Source organism: Macrobrachium rosenbergii, chromosome 1, assembly GCF_040412425.1.
Source record: "Macrobrachium rosenbergii isolate ZJJX-2024 chromosome 1, ASM4041242v1, whole genome shotgun sequence".
Taxonomy (NCBI): Eukaryota; Metazoa; Arthropoda; class Malacostraca; order Decapoda; family Palaemonidae; genus Macrobrachium; species Macrobrachium rosenbergii.
Genome location: NC_089741.1, coordinates 6,244,626 through 6,264,548, shown reverse-complemented (window position 1 = coordinate 6,264,548; position 19,923 = coordinate 6,244,626). Strand labels below are relative to the sequence as shown.

At 37.9% G+C, this 19,923-nt stretch overlaps 1 protein-coding gene across 5 annotated transcripts in view; it reads right to left on the bottom strand.

Annotated features, from left to right (window-relative positions):
• NFAT (NFAT nuclear factor) overlaps window positions 1-19,923 on the bottom strand; it is a 240,675-nt gene that overhangs the window by 186,700 nt on the left and 34,052 nt on the right. The window contains exon 2 of one of the 5 annotated variants that reach the window (XM_067123543.1): window positions 11,947-12,126. The exons of the other annotated variants lie outside the window; for them this stretch is intronic. Coding sequence (XP_066979644.1) covers window positions 11,947-12,001 — 55 coding nt within the window. The 5' untranslated portion in view covers window positions 12,002-12,126. The remainder of the gene's footprint in view (window positions 1-11,946; window positions 12,127-19,923) is intronic. 5 annotated transcript variants of the gene reach the window in all.

Here is a 19,923-nt window from a genome sequence, read left to right as displayed (position 1 = left end):
GAAAGGAGAGAAAAATTTGACACAGAAGCTCAAAGATGAGACATGTACGATGGAATACCAAACAGAAATTAGAAACAGATTTTCTGTTTTACAACTGCTAAATGAGGATGAAGAAATAGGACTCCAGGAAAAATGTGGAGCCACAGAACAAATTGTTAAAGAAGTAGCTGAGGAAACCATCGGGTACATAGAGAGCACATGTAACGAACATTGGTTTGATGACGGCTGCAGAAGAATGGCGGAGGAAAGGAAACAAACAAGAATAGAATTCTTGCAGAACAGGAATAATCAGGCATTAGGAGAGAACTTCAGGGAGAAAGGAAGAGCAGCTATGCTAATAAACAGAAGAAAGAAGAGAGATGCATTAAATAAGGAACTGGAGGACATGGAGAGAAACATGAGAAATGATAGGATAAGGGAAGGCTACAGGGGCATCAGGAAAATAAAGAATGTATATCAAGCAAGAAGCAGAATAGTGAAAGATACCAGTGGAAGTATTACGGTACAGAAGGACAAAGTACTGGAGATATGGAAGAACTATTTCTGCGACCTGTTAAACACAGGTGACCCAGTAAATCCTATTGAAGGGAGACATGCGCAAGCACCAGACTTGAGAGTGGAAGAGCCAACGCTGATAGACGTGAAGAATAATAGGGCACCTGGTTTAGATAACATACCAGCAGAGCTCCTTAACAATGGTGGCGAGATGTGACACTCAAAGACCTATGAGCTTCTAATAAAGATCTGGAGAAGAGAAGAGAAGCCAACAACATGGGAAACGGGCAACATTATCCCCGGTACATAAAAAGGGAGATAAGTCAGTCTGCTAATTACAGAGGGATTACACTCCTGCTAACCTGCTATAAGGTACTAGCCAAAATTATAAAAGATAAATTAGAACCTTACATAGAGACAGCATTGGGCGAATATCAATGTGGATTAAGAAAAGGAAGATCAACAATTGACCACATTTTTACTATTAGTCAGATAATGGAAAAACACTGGGAGATATGTGGCAGGTTTTTGTAGACTTTAAACAAGAGTACGATAACATCCATAGACCACCAATGTGGAATATTATGAAGGAATTCGGTACACCAGAAAAGCGTATAAACTTGGTCAAAGTATGCTACAGGAATAGTGAGAGTTGTGTCCAGGTGGGAAGGAAAAAGACAGAATGTTCTGAAATTAAAACAGGTTTGAGACAGGGATGCCAAAAAGACTGAATGTTTTGAAATTAAAACAGGTTTGAGACAGGGATGCTTTCCATCTCCAAATGTTGTTTAATCTAATTTTAGAGAAAATAAAGCGGAGCATCGAGGAAGTTGAGGGTGGTGTCATCTTGGGAGATACAAGTGCCAAAGTCCTTGCATTTGCAGATGATCTTGATTTCCAAAATGATGAGGTTGTCAAGGAACAACCAGCAATAACAGCAACAACAAAATATGGGAGATACTGAGAGCGTGATAGAATTTAAATATCTAGGAAGTATGTTAACACCAGGAATGAGACGGAGAGAGAGGTTCTAGATAGAACTACAGCAGTGAACAGATGCTTTTTCAGTGAACAGATGCTTTTTCAGTCTACAACATCTATTAAAGAGCGGAAACATCACAAGGTCTACCAAATTAAGAATTTACAACACCATTATCAAGCCAGTAGTACTAGCCTATATGGTTGTGAGACCTGGACACTGACTAAACGTCAAGAACAGAGACTACCGCTTTAGAGCTCTCAGTTGGCACGCTGGTGGCCCAGCGTTCGACTCTCCGTCCGGCCAGTGAAGAACTAGAGGAATTTATTTCTGGTGATAGAAATTCATTTCTCGTCATAATATGGTTCGGATTCCACAATAAGCTGTAGGTCCCGTTGCTAGGTAACCAATTGGTTCTTAGCCACGTAAAATAAGTCTAATCCTTCGGGCCAGCCCTAGGAGAGCTGTTAATCAGCACAGTGGTCTGGTTAAACTAAGATATCTTTTTTTGAAAATAACATTTTGCGTAGAATAACGGGTTCCATTTACTATATAAATGAAGGTGTTTGGAGAAGAAAGCACAACAATGAAAAGAGAGATTTGAACAGACACTGGAATGGAAGAGGGCAAAATGCCCAAGTGGTTATGGAAGGATCAGTGGAAGGGAGAAGACCGGTGGGGAGACCGAGGATGAGATGGAAAGATAATGTGTTCAGAGATCGAAGAGAATTGGGAGTGGACGATCCTGAGAATAACTAGAGAGGTACAGCTCTCAACAGGGGAACGTGGAGAGGTCTGGTGCAGTTTTTAAGATCTGATGGTGGACAGAAAAAGTGCAAATGGACAGAAAAAGCCACCTCAATAGTTTTCTTTTACAGAAAACTAAAAAGGGCTTGGATCCAAATCTACCAGTACAGTACACCCAATATGACCGGTAACCTTTGGCCTTCAGTTCCACCGCAATCCTAGAACTGGTGTCAGTAGCTCTCTATCTCAACCTACACTGTCTCATAATCCAGCCGACACTGCTTGCACACACCATCGTCATTTTGTACTCGCGGTCTGTAACCTGGGAAATTGCCTACATCACTATTTCAACTATTGCGAGTCATTCCCTACACTTATTGAAGCAAAAGTCAGACAAGTCCCTGGAAACCCTACCCTAGAGCCCAGATACAATGCCACCGGTCATTTCAGTGACCCCGACACAGGGCGTCGTTTTAACTCGATCTGGTACCTTGTATTCAATCCAAAGTTGGAGCCACACATGAGCAGGGCCTCGACGAGGTAATACCCCACGCCGGGGAGTAAAACCGATCACCAGGTTAAACAACCGATAATTCTCTCTCTCTCTCTCTCTCTCTCTCTCTCTCTCTCTCTCTCTCTCTCTCTCTCTCTTGCTTTCAAAAATATAAATAAAATATATCCATATTTTCGTTTACTAATACAAATATCCAGTATAAAATATCATTATTCAATTTTCTTATGGTGAAAAAAACTGCATCATATGCATTATTATTATCTGTTATTATTATTATTAGACCAGAATCACATTTCTAGACTGACATAAAGATTTCGTTTGTAAGAGATATGAAAACTGTAGAAGTTAGAAAGCAATATGCTGGGATGAATGGTTCACTTCACAGAAACTTCATATCATCTACAGTGTGCCATGCAAGACAATGTAGAGGGTTCCTTCTGGGCGGACAATACTCAGGAAAATGACCCAAGCTCTCGTAACAGAGGTATTTAGGATATCCAAAAACGGCCTTCCTCAAGATATAACAGGTCGCAGGTCATAAGGTTTCAAGGATTTCTTAACACGGTATCAGATACTTGCTTGGTATCAGAACGGTGCAACTGGTTATGCAATATTGTCATAACAATCAGCAGCATTTTTGGGCTCATCATCAAAGGCAAGTGAAATGTATGACGACATGTTGCCACTCACGCTGAATGAGGACCTTGGTAAAAACAAGAGCAGCAAAGAATCTGAGAGGTATCCAAGGAAAGGATCGAATGACGACTAGGCTAACTGGAGACGGATTAACACTGTGGCAGAGGAGAGGAGTGGCAGGCACCGCATCTCAGGACCCCTGCTTCTGTTCCTGGTGCGACTGCTCCTTTCTCCACACACTTCGAAAAAGACGAGAAATTAACAGGACTGCCCAGGGTACATCAATAAAAAACAGTAAAAACTGCAATCGAGTTTTCTGTACAGCCTATAATGCTGCATGGGACTTTCAGCCGCAGCTCATGAAACTCTCAGCCGTGTCCCATGAAACTCTCAGCCGCGGCCCATGAAACCTGCAGCCACGACCTGGTGGTAGCCTGTGTTGTTGGCACCTGTAGCGGTGCCAGACGCACGATTATGGCTAACTTTAACCTAAATAAAATAAAAACTACAGAGTAGGCTAGAGGGATGCAATTTGGTATTTGATGATTCGAGGGTGGATGATCCACATACCAATTTGCAGCCCCCTAGCCTCAGTAGTTTTTAAAATCTGAGGGCGGACTGAAAAAGTGCGGACGGACAGACAAATAGCCATCTCAGTAGCTTCTTTTACAAAAAACTAAAAAACATGAAATCTGATGGTTCGTGACCAAAAACTACATTAATCATTGCGAGATGTTTGAGGTCTGCACTCTACACGGTGCTGTCTGCGGTTCCAATTCTAGATTCGTTCCTTTTCTAATTTAAACCCTGATAGTCAGTGAACTTTGCGATCCGTCAGTCTGCTGTCAGCCTATAACCAAGGTCCTTGAAATATACTCTCAAGAGTACATTTAGAGGAACTTGGCGATAACCATCTGAAATGGAAATATAGCTTTTGCTTGCAACTATCAATGTGAGGCTTACTGTAAACCGGAAGACTTGACAATGAAATTACTGTAAACAGGAAGACTTGACAATGAAATTACTGTAAACAGGAAGACTTGACAATGAAATTACTGTAAACAGGAAGACTTGACAATGAAATTACTGTAAACAGGAAGACTTGACAATGAAATTACTGTAAACAGGAAGACTTGACAATGAAATTACTGTAAACAGGAAGACTTGACAATGAAATTACTGTAAACAGGAAGACTTGACAATGAAATTACTGTAAACAGGAAGACTTGACAATGAAATTACTGTAAACAGGAAGACATGACAATGAAATTGCTGTAAACAGGAAGACTTGACAATGAAATTACTGTAAACAGGAAGACTTGACAATGAAATTACTGTAAACAGGAAGACATGACAATGAAATTACTGTAAACAGGAAGACTTGACAATGAAATTACTGTAAACAGGAAGACTTGACAATGAAATTACTGTAAACAGGAAGACTTGACAATGAAATTACTGTAAACAGGAAGACTTGACAATGAAATTACTGTAAACAGGAAGACTTGACAATGAAATTACTGTAAACAGGAAGACTTGACAATGAAATTACTGTAAACAGGAAGACTTGACAATGAAATTACTGTAAACAGGAAGACTTGACAATGAAATTACTGTAAACAGGAAGACTTGACAATGAAATTACTGTAAACAGGAAGACTTGACAATGAAATTACTGTAAACAGGAAGACTTGACAATGAAATTGCTGTAAACAGGAAGACTTGACAATGAAATTACTGTAAACAGGAAGACATGACAATGAAATTACTGTAAACAGGAAGACTTGACAATGAAATTACTGTAAACAGGAAGACTTGACAATGAAATTACTGTAAACAGGAAGACTTGACAATGAAATTACTGTAAACAGGAAGACTTGACAATGAAATTACTGTAAACAGGAAGACTTGACAATGAAATTACTGTAAACAGGAAGACTTGACAATGAAATTACTGTAAACAGGAAGACTTGACAATGAAATTACTGTAAACAGGAAGACTTGACAATGAAATTACTGTAAACAGGAAGACTTGACAATGAAATTACTGTAAACAGGAAGACTTGACAATGAAATTACTGTAAACAGGAAGACTTGACAATGAAATTACTGTAAACAGGAAGACATGACAATGAAATTGCTGTAAACAGGAAGACTTGACAATGAAATTACTGTAAACAGGAAGACTTGACAATGAAATTACTGTAAACAGGAAGACTTGACAATGAAATTACTGTAAACAGGAAGACTTGACAATGAAATCGCTGTAAACAGGAAGACTTGACAATGAAAAATAAGTCATGATATTAGAAATAATGGTGGCAGAGTTGCTTTATCATTCCAAAACCAGCACCAGAGCCACCTGGCTCTAGAACTTGTACAGCGACAGCAAGCACAGCAGGCTGACAGTTTAATCAGTACAAATGGAAGTCAGTCAATCCAAGAGAAGAGGTGCGAGGCTCAGTGTCTGAGCCAACCCTCCTCCACGGCAAGGAAAAGTTTTGTCATTCAACCAACTGTTTTGAACGTCTCTGTAACCAGATAAGACCAGACCTTTCCCATCATACAACTGATTTAGTATTAAAAGTGTCACAGTATCATCAGTGGCTTTCGGCGACACAGTCACAACCTGCTGCTACTATACTAACAAAACCTGGTATCATTTCTCTGCAAAATTATGTTTATGGAATCCAAAACTCTACATTATACAAAATGATTTCATATAAAGCATGTAAAAGTAAGAACAAGTAAAAAATGAGTCGAAGTTTCTTCAGCGCAATCGAGTTTTCTGTGTGAGCCGCGACCCATGAAGCTTACAACCACGGCCCGGTGGTGGCATGTCCTATAACGTTGCCAGACGCACGATTATGGCTAACTTTAACCTTAAATAAAATATAAATTGCTGAGGCTAGAGAGCCGCAATTTGGTATGTTTGATGATTGGAGGGTGGATGATCAACATTCCAATTTGCAGCCCTCTAGCCTCAGCAGTTTTTGTGATCTGAGGGCGGATAGAAAAAGTGCGGACAGAAAAAGTGCGGACGGACAGACAGAGCCATCTCAGTAGTTTTCTCTTACAGAACACTAGAAACTTCATGAAAAAATGATTTCATATTTCACGAAGAGGACAGGTCTTTTCTTCGAAGGTGAAAATCCTGCGATGAAAAGCGACCTACTCTTCCATAGCACAGTGAAGAGGAAGAGGACGCTTACTGCACACGTACTCAGCATCCTCTAGAGAGGAAACGATTTCTCAAGTCTCCCACAGCTGAGAAGCTTCTCTACGTAGGAAGTGAGTTCTAAGACTATCAAGACTATGGCAATGTTCAGCATTCCACGATGAAGAAGAAAACAACTAACTCTGCACCTGGCTCTCGAAAATATACTATAGTGTTAAAGGAACCAAAGAAAAACCAATATTATCCAAACGCATTCCACTACAGGAATGGAGTGGAATATAGAATTTTGACGAAAGGCCAAGCGCAGGCACCTATGAGGTCATTCAGCGCTGATGAGTCCACAGGTTTTAAAGATGTAACAAAAGGAAAAACTCGCAGTTGCGCAATGAAACACCTCCTAGGAGAGGGTGGAAAGTAAGACGGAAGAAAGCGAATATAAACGGAGGTAGAGTAAAAGGAATGACAGGGGTTGCAGCTAGGGGCCGAAGGGACTCTGCAAAAAACCTTAAGTAAAGCCTACTGTGCACCGCTTGAGGTGCATTGACGGTACTAACCACTCCCCCACCTCTCCAGGGGCATTTCATGATGCCGAAAGAAGCCCAATCACTCAACGTCACACGACAGACTGTCTGATAACGAACACGACCACAGACAATCCTACGGACACTCTAAGACAAATTGAGATAATTAAAAAAAGGAAACATTCAAGTTTGTGATCTACTTTTATAACACCATGGATTCAGCATGTTATGTAACCATTCATACATAAAAAGGAATAAAAAAAATCACAAAGATACGAAAAGGCTAGAAAAGATTTCTTTCTGCATTAGGCTACCTTGATATAAGCCAGATGGTCATTAGCCCACGTGGACATTAAGTCTGAAGATTTCACTTAGGCTTAATAAACAATACTAAAATAAGCCTACACCTCCACATTTAGCCAGAACCTCCCTTCAATAGTTCATCCCATTAAGTACCACGATAACAAAGAGTTCACCGCAAACATGCCCACAATCGTAGATATGCCTCAGTGACCATGGGTATATGACCTTAGATGATTAAGCTCGTGACTCATAACACAATTTTCTGTCTTATTCCCAAACACGTGAAGAGAACAAACTGACTTTCTGTCATCCCTCCCTCACAAGACAGCCCAAGAAGGAGCGAGCTGTAGGCTAGGAAGTTCCATCACGTTAATGCCTTAACAGTAATCTGATTTCAGTTTTAATTCTCCATGTGTATACAACTGAGAAATGCCATACCCATTCAAGCAACAACAACAAAAATTAAATCATTACAACAAAATAGTAATTTTCTATTTAACCATAATACACACCTTCAGTTTTCGTTTCACACACACATGTCTTTTATATATATATATATATATATATATATATATATATATATATATATATATATATATATATATATATATATATATATATATATATATATATATATATTTATAATATATATATATATATATATATATATATATATATATATATATAATATATATATATATATATGTGTGTGTGTGAGTGTTTCTGTAGCTAGATCGAGCTTCTCACACGAATCGAATGAGGTTAGTCAGGGAACGCCATTCCTTTTCCCAGCTATGCTCCTAAAATATACATGATTTCATAGGATTCCGTTCAAAATTCACGAACTGGCAACTAACATGCTCCACATTTATCTATTATTTCAATGCAAAAACACGATTATTGCATACAATATGGCCATAATATGTTACATAAGAGTGAAATCAGTCATATTTTTCAAAACTGTAAGAAAATATCACGTGTAGCCAAATTCGGAAAAACAGTTACGAAGCATTTTCAAAACTTTCGTTCACTCATCGCCAATGCATTTGACAAAAAAATCATCATCAAACCTCAGTTCAAATGCTGAATTAAAAAAAATTGTCATAACATTAACACTGCTTCCAAAGCAACCATAAAATTTGAAATAATCCTATTTGATTGTTTTTACGCCTCAACGCTGAAAAAATGTAGGTAAATGAACAGCAAAGTAGAGTGCATCCACCGATATCAACGGGTGAGCGGAGCGTGTGTGACGCAACCATTAGAGAGGCGAAGTAACACGAACCACCTGGTGTAACATAGGTCTACAATGAGTAGCGACAATGAAATTATCTTCAAACCATTTATTTTATATTTGTTAGGAGAATATTTGGATTTTCATAAAAAATAAAATTATTAAGTTATATTTCTTCACCAATTCAAAAATTATGGCTTACTAGAAATTAATATTCGCCTATGGAATTATTCTTTTGCTAAAGCCAAGATTTTGTTCCTGGGCCTAGGCGTGTTAGATTTCTTTACTTACTATAAATACATTACACTTTGCATTCACATCTCTATATTAACAATTTCTGGCCAGAAACCATATGAAGTTATCTGCACATCCTTGCACTTCAAGTTACCTTATGAATGAATAAATTGTACACCAACAGCGAGCAGAAAGACTTTCAAGAAGATAATATTTTAAGCCAGTTAAAAAACAAGTGTTCCATAGGCCTTGATATTAACACTCATTCTACTCTGTCACATACAGTTTTGTTCTTATTTTTCTTAATATCAACTTCAAGATTGAACATTTCATGTACACCCGGCAAGAAAAGTGAAGATACAGTTTTCTTTAGATTTCGTTCATCGAATTTTAATTTTTTTCTTACAGAAAACACATAATCTCGGTAAATTTACTCTAGAACATGAAAATACAATGCAAATTATATCATATATGTTAAATCTGCAAAACAAAAACTTTCAGATACTTAAAAACACCATGCATGTCCGAAGTAATCAGAATTTCTCAGAGGACTTCGTTCATAGAGATCTAAAAGATAGTGTGTGGATATCTCGGTGTAGTGCTGTTTTTCAGAACGGCAATATTTACTGGTTTTCCGTTATGAACAGGCTTATTATTGCATCATCATACGAGGTAATGATAATTTCTTTAATTTTTACAGATTCATATTTGTATTTCACGGTGTTAAAAGTCAGCTGGAATTAATGGCAGTATATGTTGTGACAGCTAGGGCAGGTTGACCCAATCTATTTAAATCCGCAAGAGCGTTCTCTATGATGTGCGGAGTACCGCGATAACTTCGGCGGGAAAACACAAGTAACTGGATGTTTCTTAACGTTGCCATAGTCTCTCTCTCTCTCTCTCTCTCTCTCTCTCTCTCTCTCTCTCTCTCTCTCTCTCTCTCTCTCTCTCAATGCTAAAACATACTGTACAAATATAGTATCGCCCAGTCTCTAAAAGAAAAAAAAAATAATGAAATGAGTAGCTCTACATGTAGGCCTAGGCTTACACAACAGCAACTCTCTCTCTCTCTCTCTCTCTCTCTCTCTCTCTCTCTCTCTCTCTCTCTCTCTCTCTCTCTCTCCATTGCTAAAACATACTATACAAATATAGTATCGCTCAGTCTCTAAAAGAAAAAAATAATGAAATGAGTAGCTCTACATATAGGCCTAGGCACACACAACAACTCTCTCTCTCTCTCTCTCTCTCTCTCTCTCTCTCTCTCTCTCTCTCTCTCTCTCTCTCTCATCACCATAACATTGCATTCGTTCCTTTATTGTTCCCCAAGTTTTTCGTTGGACATAGCTCAAATTTAACTCTTGATTTCATTATGGAAGATCGCGTTTCCGATTATGCAAGCATTCCGTTCATTGTGGTGTCATAAATTCATATGCGCAAGGTTACTTCGTAGGTTATGTGGAAAAATGTTTCTTTTGCTCAGAACTGTCGCTGCAAATTACAACTTGAACGAATACTGTAAAGCTTACTACTGCATTTAAGTATCAATGATTTCAGAACCGTAGAATATGACTGAAAGTTATAGGAGGTCAAGCAAAAAACAAACACAATAAGACTGAAGCTCCTCCCCTTTCTAAAGTTGCCAGATGTCTCATTATTTAGTAATATATGTCCGAAGATTTAAAAAAACTGTATCCTCACTTTTCTTGCCAAGTGTACCAGCTGTACATGGTAAGGGGCTGCGGAAATTATAATCTCGGCCATTTGGCTATTCCTATGCCAAAAAGGCTTCCAATAAGAGTATAAAAAATCGTAAGGGTGTCACAAGCCTCAAGAGAAGTTTAATCCTATTCATGGAGATTTACTGTTCCACTGGGAACCGAACCTTTGAACAGGTGCTCATCTATATTTCGATTAATAGCCCTCTTTTCCATATAATTAAAATCATCAACATCTTTTATTCCTCAAAGAACATGTAATCTCTACAAATAAATTCTTTAGTAACAGAGATTACATCCCAGGAGGATTGGATTATTTTTTTTAGGCCTATAAATCATTTTGCAACATACAAGCAGCTTGAACACAGCCTAAAACTTCAACATTCAAAGAAAACTTGTTGCAATTCATATTCCTATTCTGAAAATGCTGTTATGACTGTTGAGCTTATTATGCCTACTGTTATAATGCTGCAGAGGTAGTTGTTAGGTTGACCAATCTGAGGAGCATGTTAAGCGCTGTCATTGACGGTATCGCTAACCTTATCACACCGTGATTTGAGCTAAGCAGTGTAAAACAAAAAATCAATTCAAATCACACAGATTACGAATTATAACAATGCATAAAAGGGACATATTTATATAAACATGGGGAACATAGTGTTGGCTGTGAATTCGCAAACTTGTCGACATGCATGACATAGGAAATGAAAAAAAAAAGTTTAACAATACTTGGCAACGTTACGTTGAGTCTGAGATTTTGGACAATACAAAAAGAACCATGTCGTCTCAGATTTGAGCATGACTGTTCCATTCTCTTCTTATGAGATTGAACTCGGGATTTGGAAATGGAAGAAAGAAAAGACGTAGATATACAGCTCCCTAAAACTAACGAAATAAAAAAGTTTTGAAGGTAAGAATTTTAGTGCTTGGGAATTTTGTATTTAGCCAATATTCTCATTGTGAAGGTGCATATATTTGCCTAATTAACTGTACTTCTGTTAACTACAACTGCTAAGTCACGTAAGAATATTTATGATTCAATTTATGGTATGGCAACCAATGAAGCTTATGGCTAGCCATTTAAGTTTAAAATTGGCAAGGCCAACACAGGGTTGAAGCATAATCCTTTCCTAGATAAAATATAAACCCCCCCCCGCCTCTCTCTCTCTCTCTCTCTCTCTCTCTCTCTCGCCGGACAAGAATTTCTCGGCTAACTGGGAGTATTTGCACGAAATTCATGTGACTGAGTAAAACAGGCAAGATCGCGGTCGTTGACGTCGTCGCAAGAAACACAGTGCAGAATATACACACACACACACACACACACAGAGAGAGAGAGAGAGAGAGAGAGAGAGAGAGAGAGAGAGAGAGAGAGAGAGAGAGAACTTACTGTATATATTGAAGTAATCTCCGGTATGCTCCATTACAGGTTCCGCCATTGTCATTCAAGAGCATGTATACGGTGCAAAGAACAGCAAACCACTCAACACACTTGAGATGAAACCGCAGTAATACTTGTAAGTCAGAGGAAGACAGCAAGAAGTCCTAATCCACCTCCTCCAACAGTCAGCTGTAAAAGGATGGTGGTCAGTCTGGATAGAGCGTGTGGTGAGGGGGAAGGGTGTTGAGGGAGTCAAGGGGATTGGGCGGGATAGGAGGATGACGGAGACTACCAGCGAGAGAGAGAGAGAGGGGGAAGGTTTAGGGGTGGAGGAAGAAGCGGGAGGCTATGGGGAGGGGCAGGCCTGGCGCTGGGCAACACTTAAGCGATAATCCAAACTACAAATAGTGCTAACAAGATGAACGGACTCTCGCCCTTAATGCCAACAACTCTAAAGACCGTAGTGGCTCACAAAAAGCAGAGATTTTACGTCCCTAGAGTCGTGTTTGGTAGATCAGCTGAGCGCCTATCTAGCAACTCTTGGATGGCGGGCAGCCGCAGCCCTCCCCCTCTCCTCCTAAGGGCTCTATCCCCCATCCCCAATCAGCGACCACATCATACATCTACTGATTTAAACGTCCTATTCCCTATCATCCAAGACCCTTCCTCGACCCTTAGAAAGTTGTGGGTACTCCCCACGTACAGTGCATATAAACACTACAGTAACTTGCCTGGCCGCATACTGTTCTGCTCTGATGTGTAAGCTGTACCAGAGAAAAATAACATCTCTAAGTGATAAGTACGCCAGTACATTGTATACCGTCATACGGCAGTGGCAAGAGGACCTCGACGAGGTAATCCACATCCCACTGGGTTGAAACTAATAATAAGACATTCTCTCTCTCTCTCTCTCTCTCTCTCTCTCTCTCTCTCTCTCTCTCTCTCTCAAATAAATGCGCAGTACTGAGCGACTGCGGGTTATTCCACTACCTTCTCCAAGTTGTGGAGGAATTACAGATACAACACTTTTACGAAACATTAACATGAAAAGCGCAATCATTACAAAACAAACCAAGCCATGAAGATTGGGTAAACAAATATATCCCTGGAGGATAAAATTTTTTTCACAAGCACGAGAGGTGGAACTTTTGTTGTCAAGGCGAATCACAAGAATAACCCTAGGAGGGCTCACTCTTCACCGAAGGTTTAGATGTCCCCTAAAATAGGACTAACACTTGAAAACCTGCTTGGTTACTTATTAGTTTTCTGTAAAAGAAAACTATTGAGATGGCTTTGTCTGTCTGTCCGCACTTTTTCTGTCCACACTTTTTCTGTCCGCTCTTTTTCTGTCCACGCTCAGATCTTAAAAACTATTGAGGCTAGAGGGCAGAAATTTGGTACCGTAAGTGATCAACCACCCTCCAATCATCAAACATTCCAAATTGCAGCCCTCTAGACTCGGTAGGTTTGATTTTTATTTAAGGTTAAAGTTAGCCATAATCGTGCTTCTGGAAACGGTATAGGACAGGCCACCACCGGACCGTGGTTAAAGTTTCATGGGCCGCGGCTCATACAGCATTATGCCGAGGCCACCGAAAGACTGATATATTTTCGGTGGCCTTGATTATACGCTGTACAGAAAACTCGATCTGCATTTTTTACTTGTTTTTAAATTAAGCCGGCCCTCACCAGAACGGCCCTTGTCTGACGGTGGCCCGTAAGTGGCATATGGTGTCAAAAGGGTATAAGATGCCTGGTGTGGACCTCTGTACTTGCCATACATCTAAAATGCACATGAATGCACGTAAATCATACACCAAACCTCTCTCTCTCTCTCTCTCTCTCTCTCTCTCTCTCTCTCTCTCTCTCTAGAAGCATGGGCCCATGCTGCCAAAGGCCAGTTCAATCTGCGGCGACAACAGATATCTATCTCTTTTAGCAGACGTCAACATTCCAACTAATAACAATGAACTGGGGAGCAGTTGGTAGCCGCATGCCCGTGGGGGGGGGGGGTTATAAACGAACGTGTACGGCTTCCCTCGACGGTTGCCCTTGTTGGTTTGTGTTCGGAGAGGCAAAAGGAAACTGGTAGAATATCGCGAAAAGAAGTGACTGAAGGTTAAATCACAAGTGGAGAGGAAAAGTCACGAAGTTCATATCAATTTAGTGACGGACAAGTGAATGTGATTATCAAGAAATAACGATAACTTGCGTTGCGGAGAGATTACAGAAAATTGGCAAGGTTATGGACAGCCCCGGAGAGAAGTTCAAAAGAAGTATGCAAAATTATCAGTCATCAAGAAGAGTTTGGGGTCAGACATTTTGAAAAAAGAACGAAAGCATAAAGTGTCTGGACGATGAGGAGAAAAGAGAGATGATGAGTGGAGAGTTAGCATGACACAAGAGAAGGTTGTGAACGTGAATACATGAGGATCCCTGAGGTAAACTGAGGAATGTGAGAAGAAAATGGGGAAAATGTTAAAAATAATGCTGAATATCAGCAAGTTCCTCGGGCAAAAAGCAGTTTTCCTAATGGGAAGTAAATGTAAAGAGAGATGTTTACTTCCCATTAGTAAAACTACTTTTTGCCCGAGGAACTTGCTGATATTCAGCATTATTTTTAACATTTTCCCCATTTTATTCTTGTTTACCTCAGGGATCTTCATGTATTCACGTTCACAACCTTCTCTAATCTTGTGTCATGATTGGATATTTAAAAATAAAATACAAATAGTGATGCTCCCTGAAGATGAAGAAGGAAGTCCCGTGCCATGTCGGAGTGAATATTTTGGAGTATGAAAATGAAGGAGGGACAACTGTGCGCGATACGAGACAACAGAAGATGGTTCATTAGCAGCAGTTCGAGAATTCTTTCGAAATGACTGCTAAGGATGCAAGAAGAGCAATTCAGGACCTTCACGAGTAGACAGATGCCAGGGCTGGACTTGCAAGCAAGAGTGTATGGTATTGTGGTAACCGTCAGACTGAATAACTGACCAGGGAGTGTAAGGTGTCTAAATGAGGGAAATCCCAAGTAAAGAAGAATATTTGTCCATAGCATATGGGGAAAGTTCATAGAAGTGAGTGTAGGTTAAAAAAGTTAAGTATACCTCAGTTTGACCAGACCACTGAGCTGATTAACAGCAGCTCTCCTAGAGAGGGCTGGCCCGAAGGATTAGACTTATTTTACATGGCTAAGAACCAATTGGTTGCCTAGCAAAGGGACCTACAGCTTACTGTGGAATCCGAACCACATTATATAGAGAAATGAATGTCTATCACCAGAAATAAATTCCACTAATTCTGCACTGGCCAGCTAGAGACTCGAACTCGGGCCTAGCAGAGTGCTGGCCGAGAACTCTACCGACTCTCCCAACGAGGAACTAGTGAGTGTAGGAATTAAGTATGAATGAGAAGGTGAACAGTGGAATTCTGATTGAGAAAATAAAGCATAACAACAGGAATGATATGGGATGAGCAATCAGGGTCCAAAATACACTACTATTATTACTCAGAAACTGAACCCTATTCATTTGGAACAAGCCTACAGGGGCCATCGACTTGAAATTTAAGCTTCCAAAGAATATGGTGCTCATTAGAGAGAATTAACAGAAGGTAATGAGAACTACATACAGAAGAGATCACTTATTAAAAAAGAAAAAAATATATTAACAAATTAATAAACACAGATAAAAATGAAAGTAAGTTATTAAAATCCCAGGAGAATTGTATTAGGGTAGTAATGCACTGCATCTTCGCTTAATCTTTAGAAGTTTCAATTGCACGACATCCTCAGGGAGACTTCCATAGTCCAACGGTGTGTGAGGAATAAATGATCTCTGGAACTGAGAAGTTCTACAGCGAGTTATATTCACTGAATATTGGTGCTGCTGTCCAGCCAATCTGCTTGCTGTCGGCAGGAAAAGGGGATCAGGGATCACTTGAGAATGTGAAAGATCTCTGTTAAAATACACCTTATAAAAAACTGACAAACAAGAGACCATCCTATAAAAAACTGACAAACAAGAGACCATCCGTTGATGATCCTAGCTACAACTACTAATATTAGGAAACAGAAACTAACCACCACAAACCACTCTATCTACAAGAGATAAATCATCTCTGACAGAAGCAGACATCCACACTGGAGAACAGTATTCTAGTAAAAGAAGGTCAAACGACCTAAAACAGGTTGCATTGATTTCATCACTGTTACAAATATACGAGGCCTTATACAATACCTTACTTTCATGCGCCATTTGCTGACACTTTCATCAGATGTTTCTCAAAAGTAAGATGTGAGTCAAAAGGTTACGCCCAGAATACTTAAAGCTTCAGACTCATTCAGCAAAGTCGCATCCACCTGAAGGGGAGAATGGGGTGGAAAATCTGTGCGAGATCTGCTAATCAATAGCATTTTCGTTTTACTGGAGTTCAGCCTCATACCCCACCGACTGCACCATTCACTAATCCCCTCCATGCCTCGATTGGGACTAAGGGCAGCTTCATTTCTCACATGTGGAGACTTTACTACAACCACAAGTGTTGCATCATCAGCATACTAAGCAATATTGTTTTTCTATCTTGTTTTCCCACTAAAAATAAGAGTGGACCAAGAACATTAACGATCTAATCAACAGCAACTCACTGCTGCCTACCAGTAAGGAAATCATAAAGTGAATCTACAATATATCCAACCACTCCAAGATTCTGAAGTTTATAAATAAGTGCCTTGAAATTTACCAAGTAATTTACTAAGTCGAAAGCAGCGCTAAAAGTCTATTTGAATTACTGTACACTCAAAATCCTTATCAAGGCTCTCTTGCAAATCGCAGGTTTAATCTAAAAGAGCATCACTGCTTCCAATATGCATATTGACTAACAGCTAACAATCCTTTAGATTCCACATACTTATATAGTGGCTTAAAAATAAGTTTTTCTGTGAACCTGGAGAGCACAGAAAACAGAAATTGGCCTGTAGTTACTGCAGTCTGCAGATATGCCTCTGGAACAGGGTAATATGCGCTTATCCACAAAGACACTACGTCGACATAAAAATCTATAGAATCTAGTAATCTTGGGAGACAACACACTAGAAACTTTCTTAAAAAGCAAAGGGAAGACACCATCAGGATCTTCTCCACCACAGCTATCAAGATTATCCAGAATTTTCTTAACATCCTTAGAATGAAATGCAAATTTTGTAAGAATAGGTTCAGGACGACAAATGAAATGCAAATTTTGTAAGAATAGGTTCAGGACGACAAATGAAATGCAAATTTTGTAAGAATAGGTTCAGGACGACAAATGAAATGCAAATTTTGTAAGAATAGGTTCAGGACGACAAGCGTCAGGGAGAGGGGCATCCTCAGCTGACTGCCTCGCTTCAAAAGCTCAATGTAGGCTATGTACCACAGGTTTGTTGTGAAAGAGCATTACAAAGAGTTTATAGAAAATAGGGGAGAAACAGGATGTAGTAAACAAGGAACTGGACACACCAGTATAATATGGGCAGTGCTTAGGATGTACTGCCATGGAAGGTATCAGAATGGGATATCCTTAGACTCAGTAAAAGCATCGGGGGGTTTAAGGGGCTGAGGCCATGTGCAGCTGATGAGCTTTCTGTGTACGCATACGGGCCACTTCATGTTTTCTTCAAGGCGATTCATCACAGTCAGTAACTAATGGAGAAACGAAACAAAGACTAACATTCCTCTCTCTCTCTCTCTCTGCAACTAACCCTATAAGGGTAATGGGTTACTGAAGAAAAAATATACATGTTCACTATAATATTCTACAAATTTTACGTTTCACACTTTTAGGGGCTGTACTGGGGGGGGAGGCTCTTTTATTTCCTAAAGGCCTTAAACAATGAAAACGAAAACATGAAATTAGAATGCACTACACATACCCTGAAAGGTTACATGCATGCACTCATATATGTATGTATTATTTTTACCTGTTAATATCATTTTTATTTCCAGTTTATATTAGAGCGCAGCAATGAAATAGAATATATATATATATATATATATATATATATATATATATATATATATATATATATATATATATATATATATATATATATATATATATATATATATACATAATATAATATATATATATATATATATATATATAATATATATATATATATAATATATATATATATATAATATATATATATATATATATATATATATATATATATATATATATATATATTATATATATATATATATATATATATATATATATATATATATATATATATATATATATATATATATATATATATATATATATATATATATATATATATATATATTATATATATATATATATATATATATATATATATATATATATATATATATATATATATATATATATATATATATATATATATATATATATATATATATATATATATATATATATATATATATATATATATATATATATATATATATATATATATATATATATATATATATATATATATATATATATATATATATATATATATATATATATATATATATATATATATATATATATATATATATATATTATATATATATATTATATATATATATATATATATATATATATATATATATATATATATTATATATATATATTATATATATATATATATTATATATATATATATATATATATATATATATTATATATATATATATTATATATATATATATATTATATATATATATATATATATATATTATATATATATAATATATATATATATATTTAATATATATATATAATATATATATATATAATATATATATATATATATATATATATATATATATATATATATATATATATATATATATATATATATATATATATATATCCTATGTGGTTACAGAAATGAAAATACAGAATACCAGGTCTTACTTAGCTAACTTAGGTCACTCTGACCGCTGAGCAAAGTCACTGATAAGATATATGCAAAGCGCAGCAGGGGCGCTGTGCAACTGCGTTATGCTGATCCTGACGAATATTGATTTTGCAACCAAGACCTTTGTCAAGGGAGTCTATCGCAAGGCTGTTGGATCCGCCTAACTGAGATTCGTGAAGCTTTGAAAGCACAACGGATTTTCCACCCAGTAATGCAAGCGTGGGTTTTTTGCCCACAAAAATAAGGAATTGGAACAGAGAGACAAATTAATAATGGCAATAATGAATTACGCTACTAGAATAGAATACAGATCTTAGGCCAAAGGTCAAGCACTGGGACTTCCGAGGTCATTCAGCGCTGAAATGGAAACTGACTGTAAACAGGTTGAAAGGTGTAACAAGAGAAAAAGCTCGCAGCTGCACTGCGTGATTCACGGTGCACTGACAGCACTGGCCCGCTAAGCAGGAATTCCACTACTGTCTTGGCCGTATTTCCAAGCTTAAGCAAAACAGCCAGCTCAGGGATCTCTTGTTGAGTCTGGCACTACTAACTTTTGCTGAGCGACCTATGGAATATTGCGAATTTCTCCTACGAGACTCACTGGAATCTCCAGGGAAAGATCGTACAATACAATATTCTCAAGCGTACTTCTGGGAAATAAGCAGTGACAACTCAAGAAGCTATTTCTTTCCGAGATTTAATTAGGTTGTTGATGATTCCCAAAAAGCTATACACAAGAGCCTGTTGGAGGTAGCAGCATCTGCCGCAAATTGCCTCCTAATCTTTGACTTGTATATGTTATATCGAACTATAATACACATCAATCCAAGGTCTTTAACCCCATCTACAAACTATGGTCATTTTGAAATAATCAGTCTAAAACTACCAAGTATTTTGGAAAAGACGAGAGTCGCTCAGCTAATATCATCATTATTAGCTTTGTTCATTATCATTCGGCTTAACAAACTATCTTTGTTCGAGTTGCATTCCAGTAGGCTAATTAGAATACCGACACGACAAGCGACAGTGGCCTTAAGCGAAGGGAAATC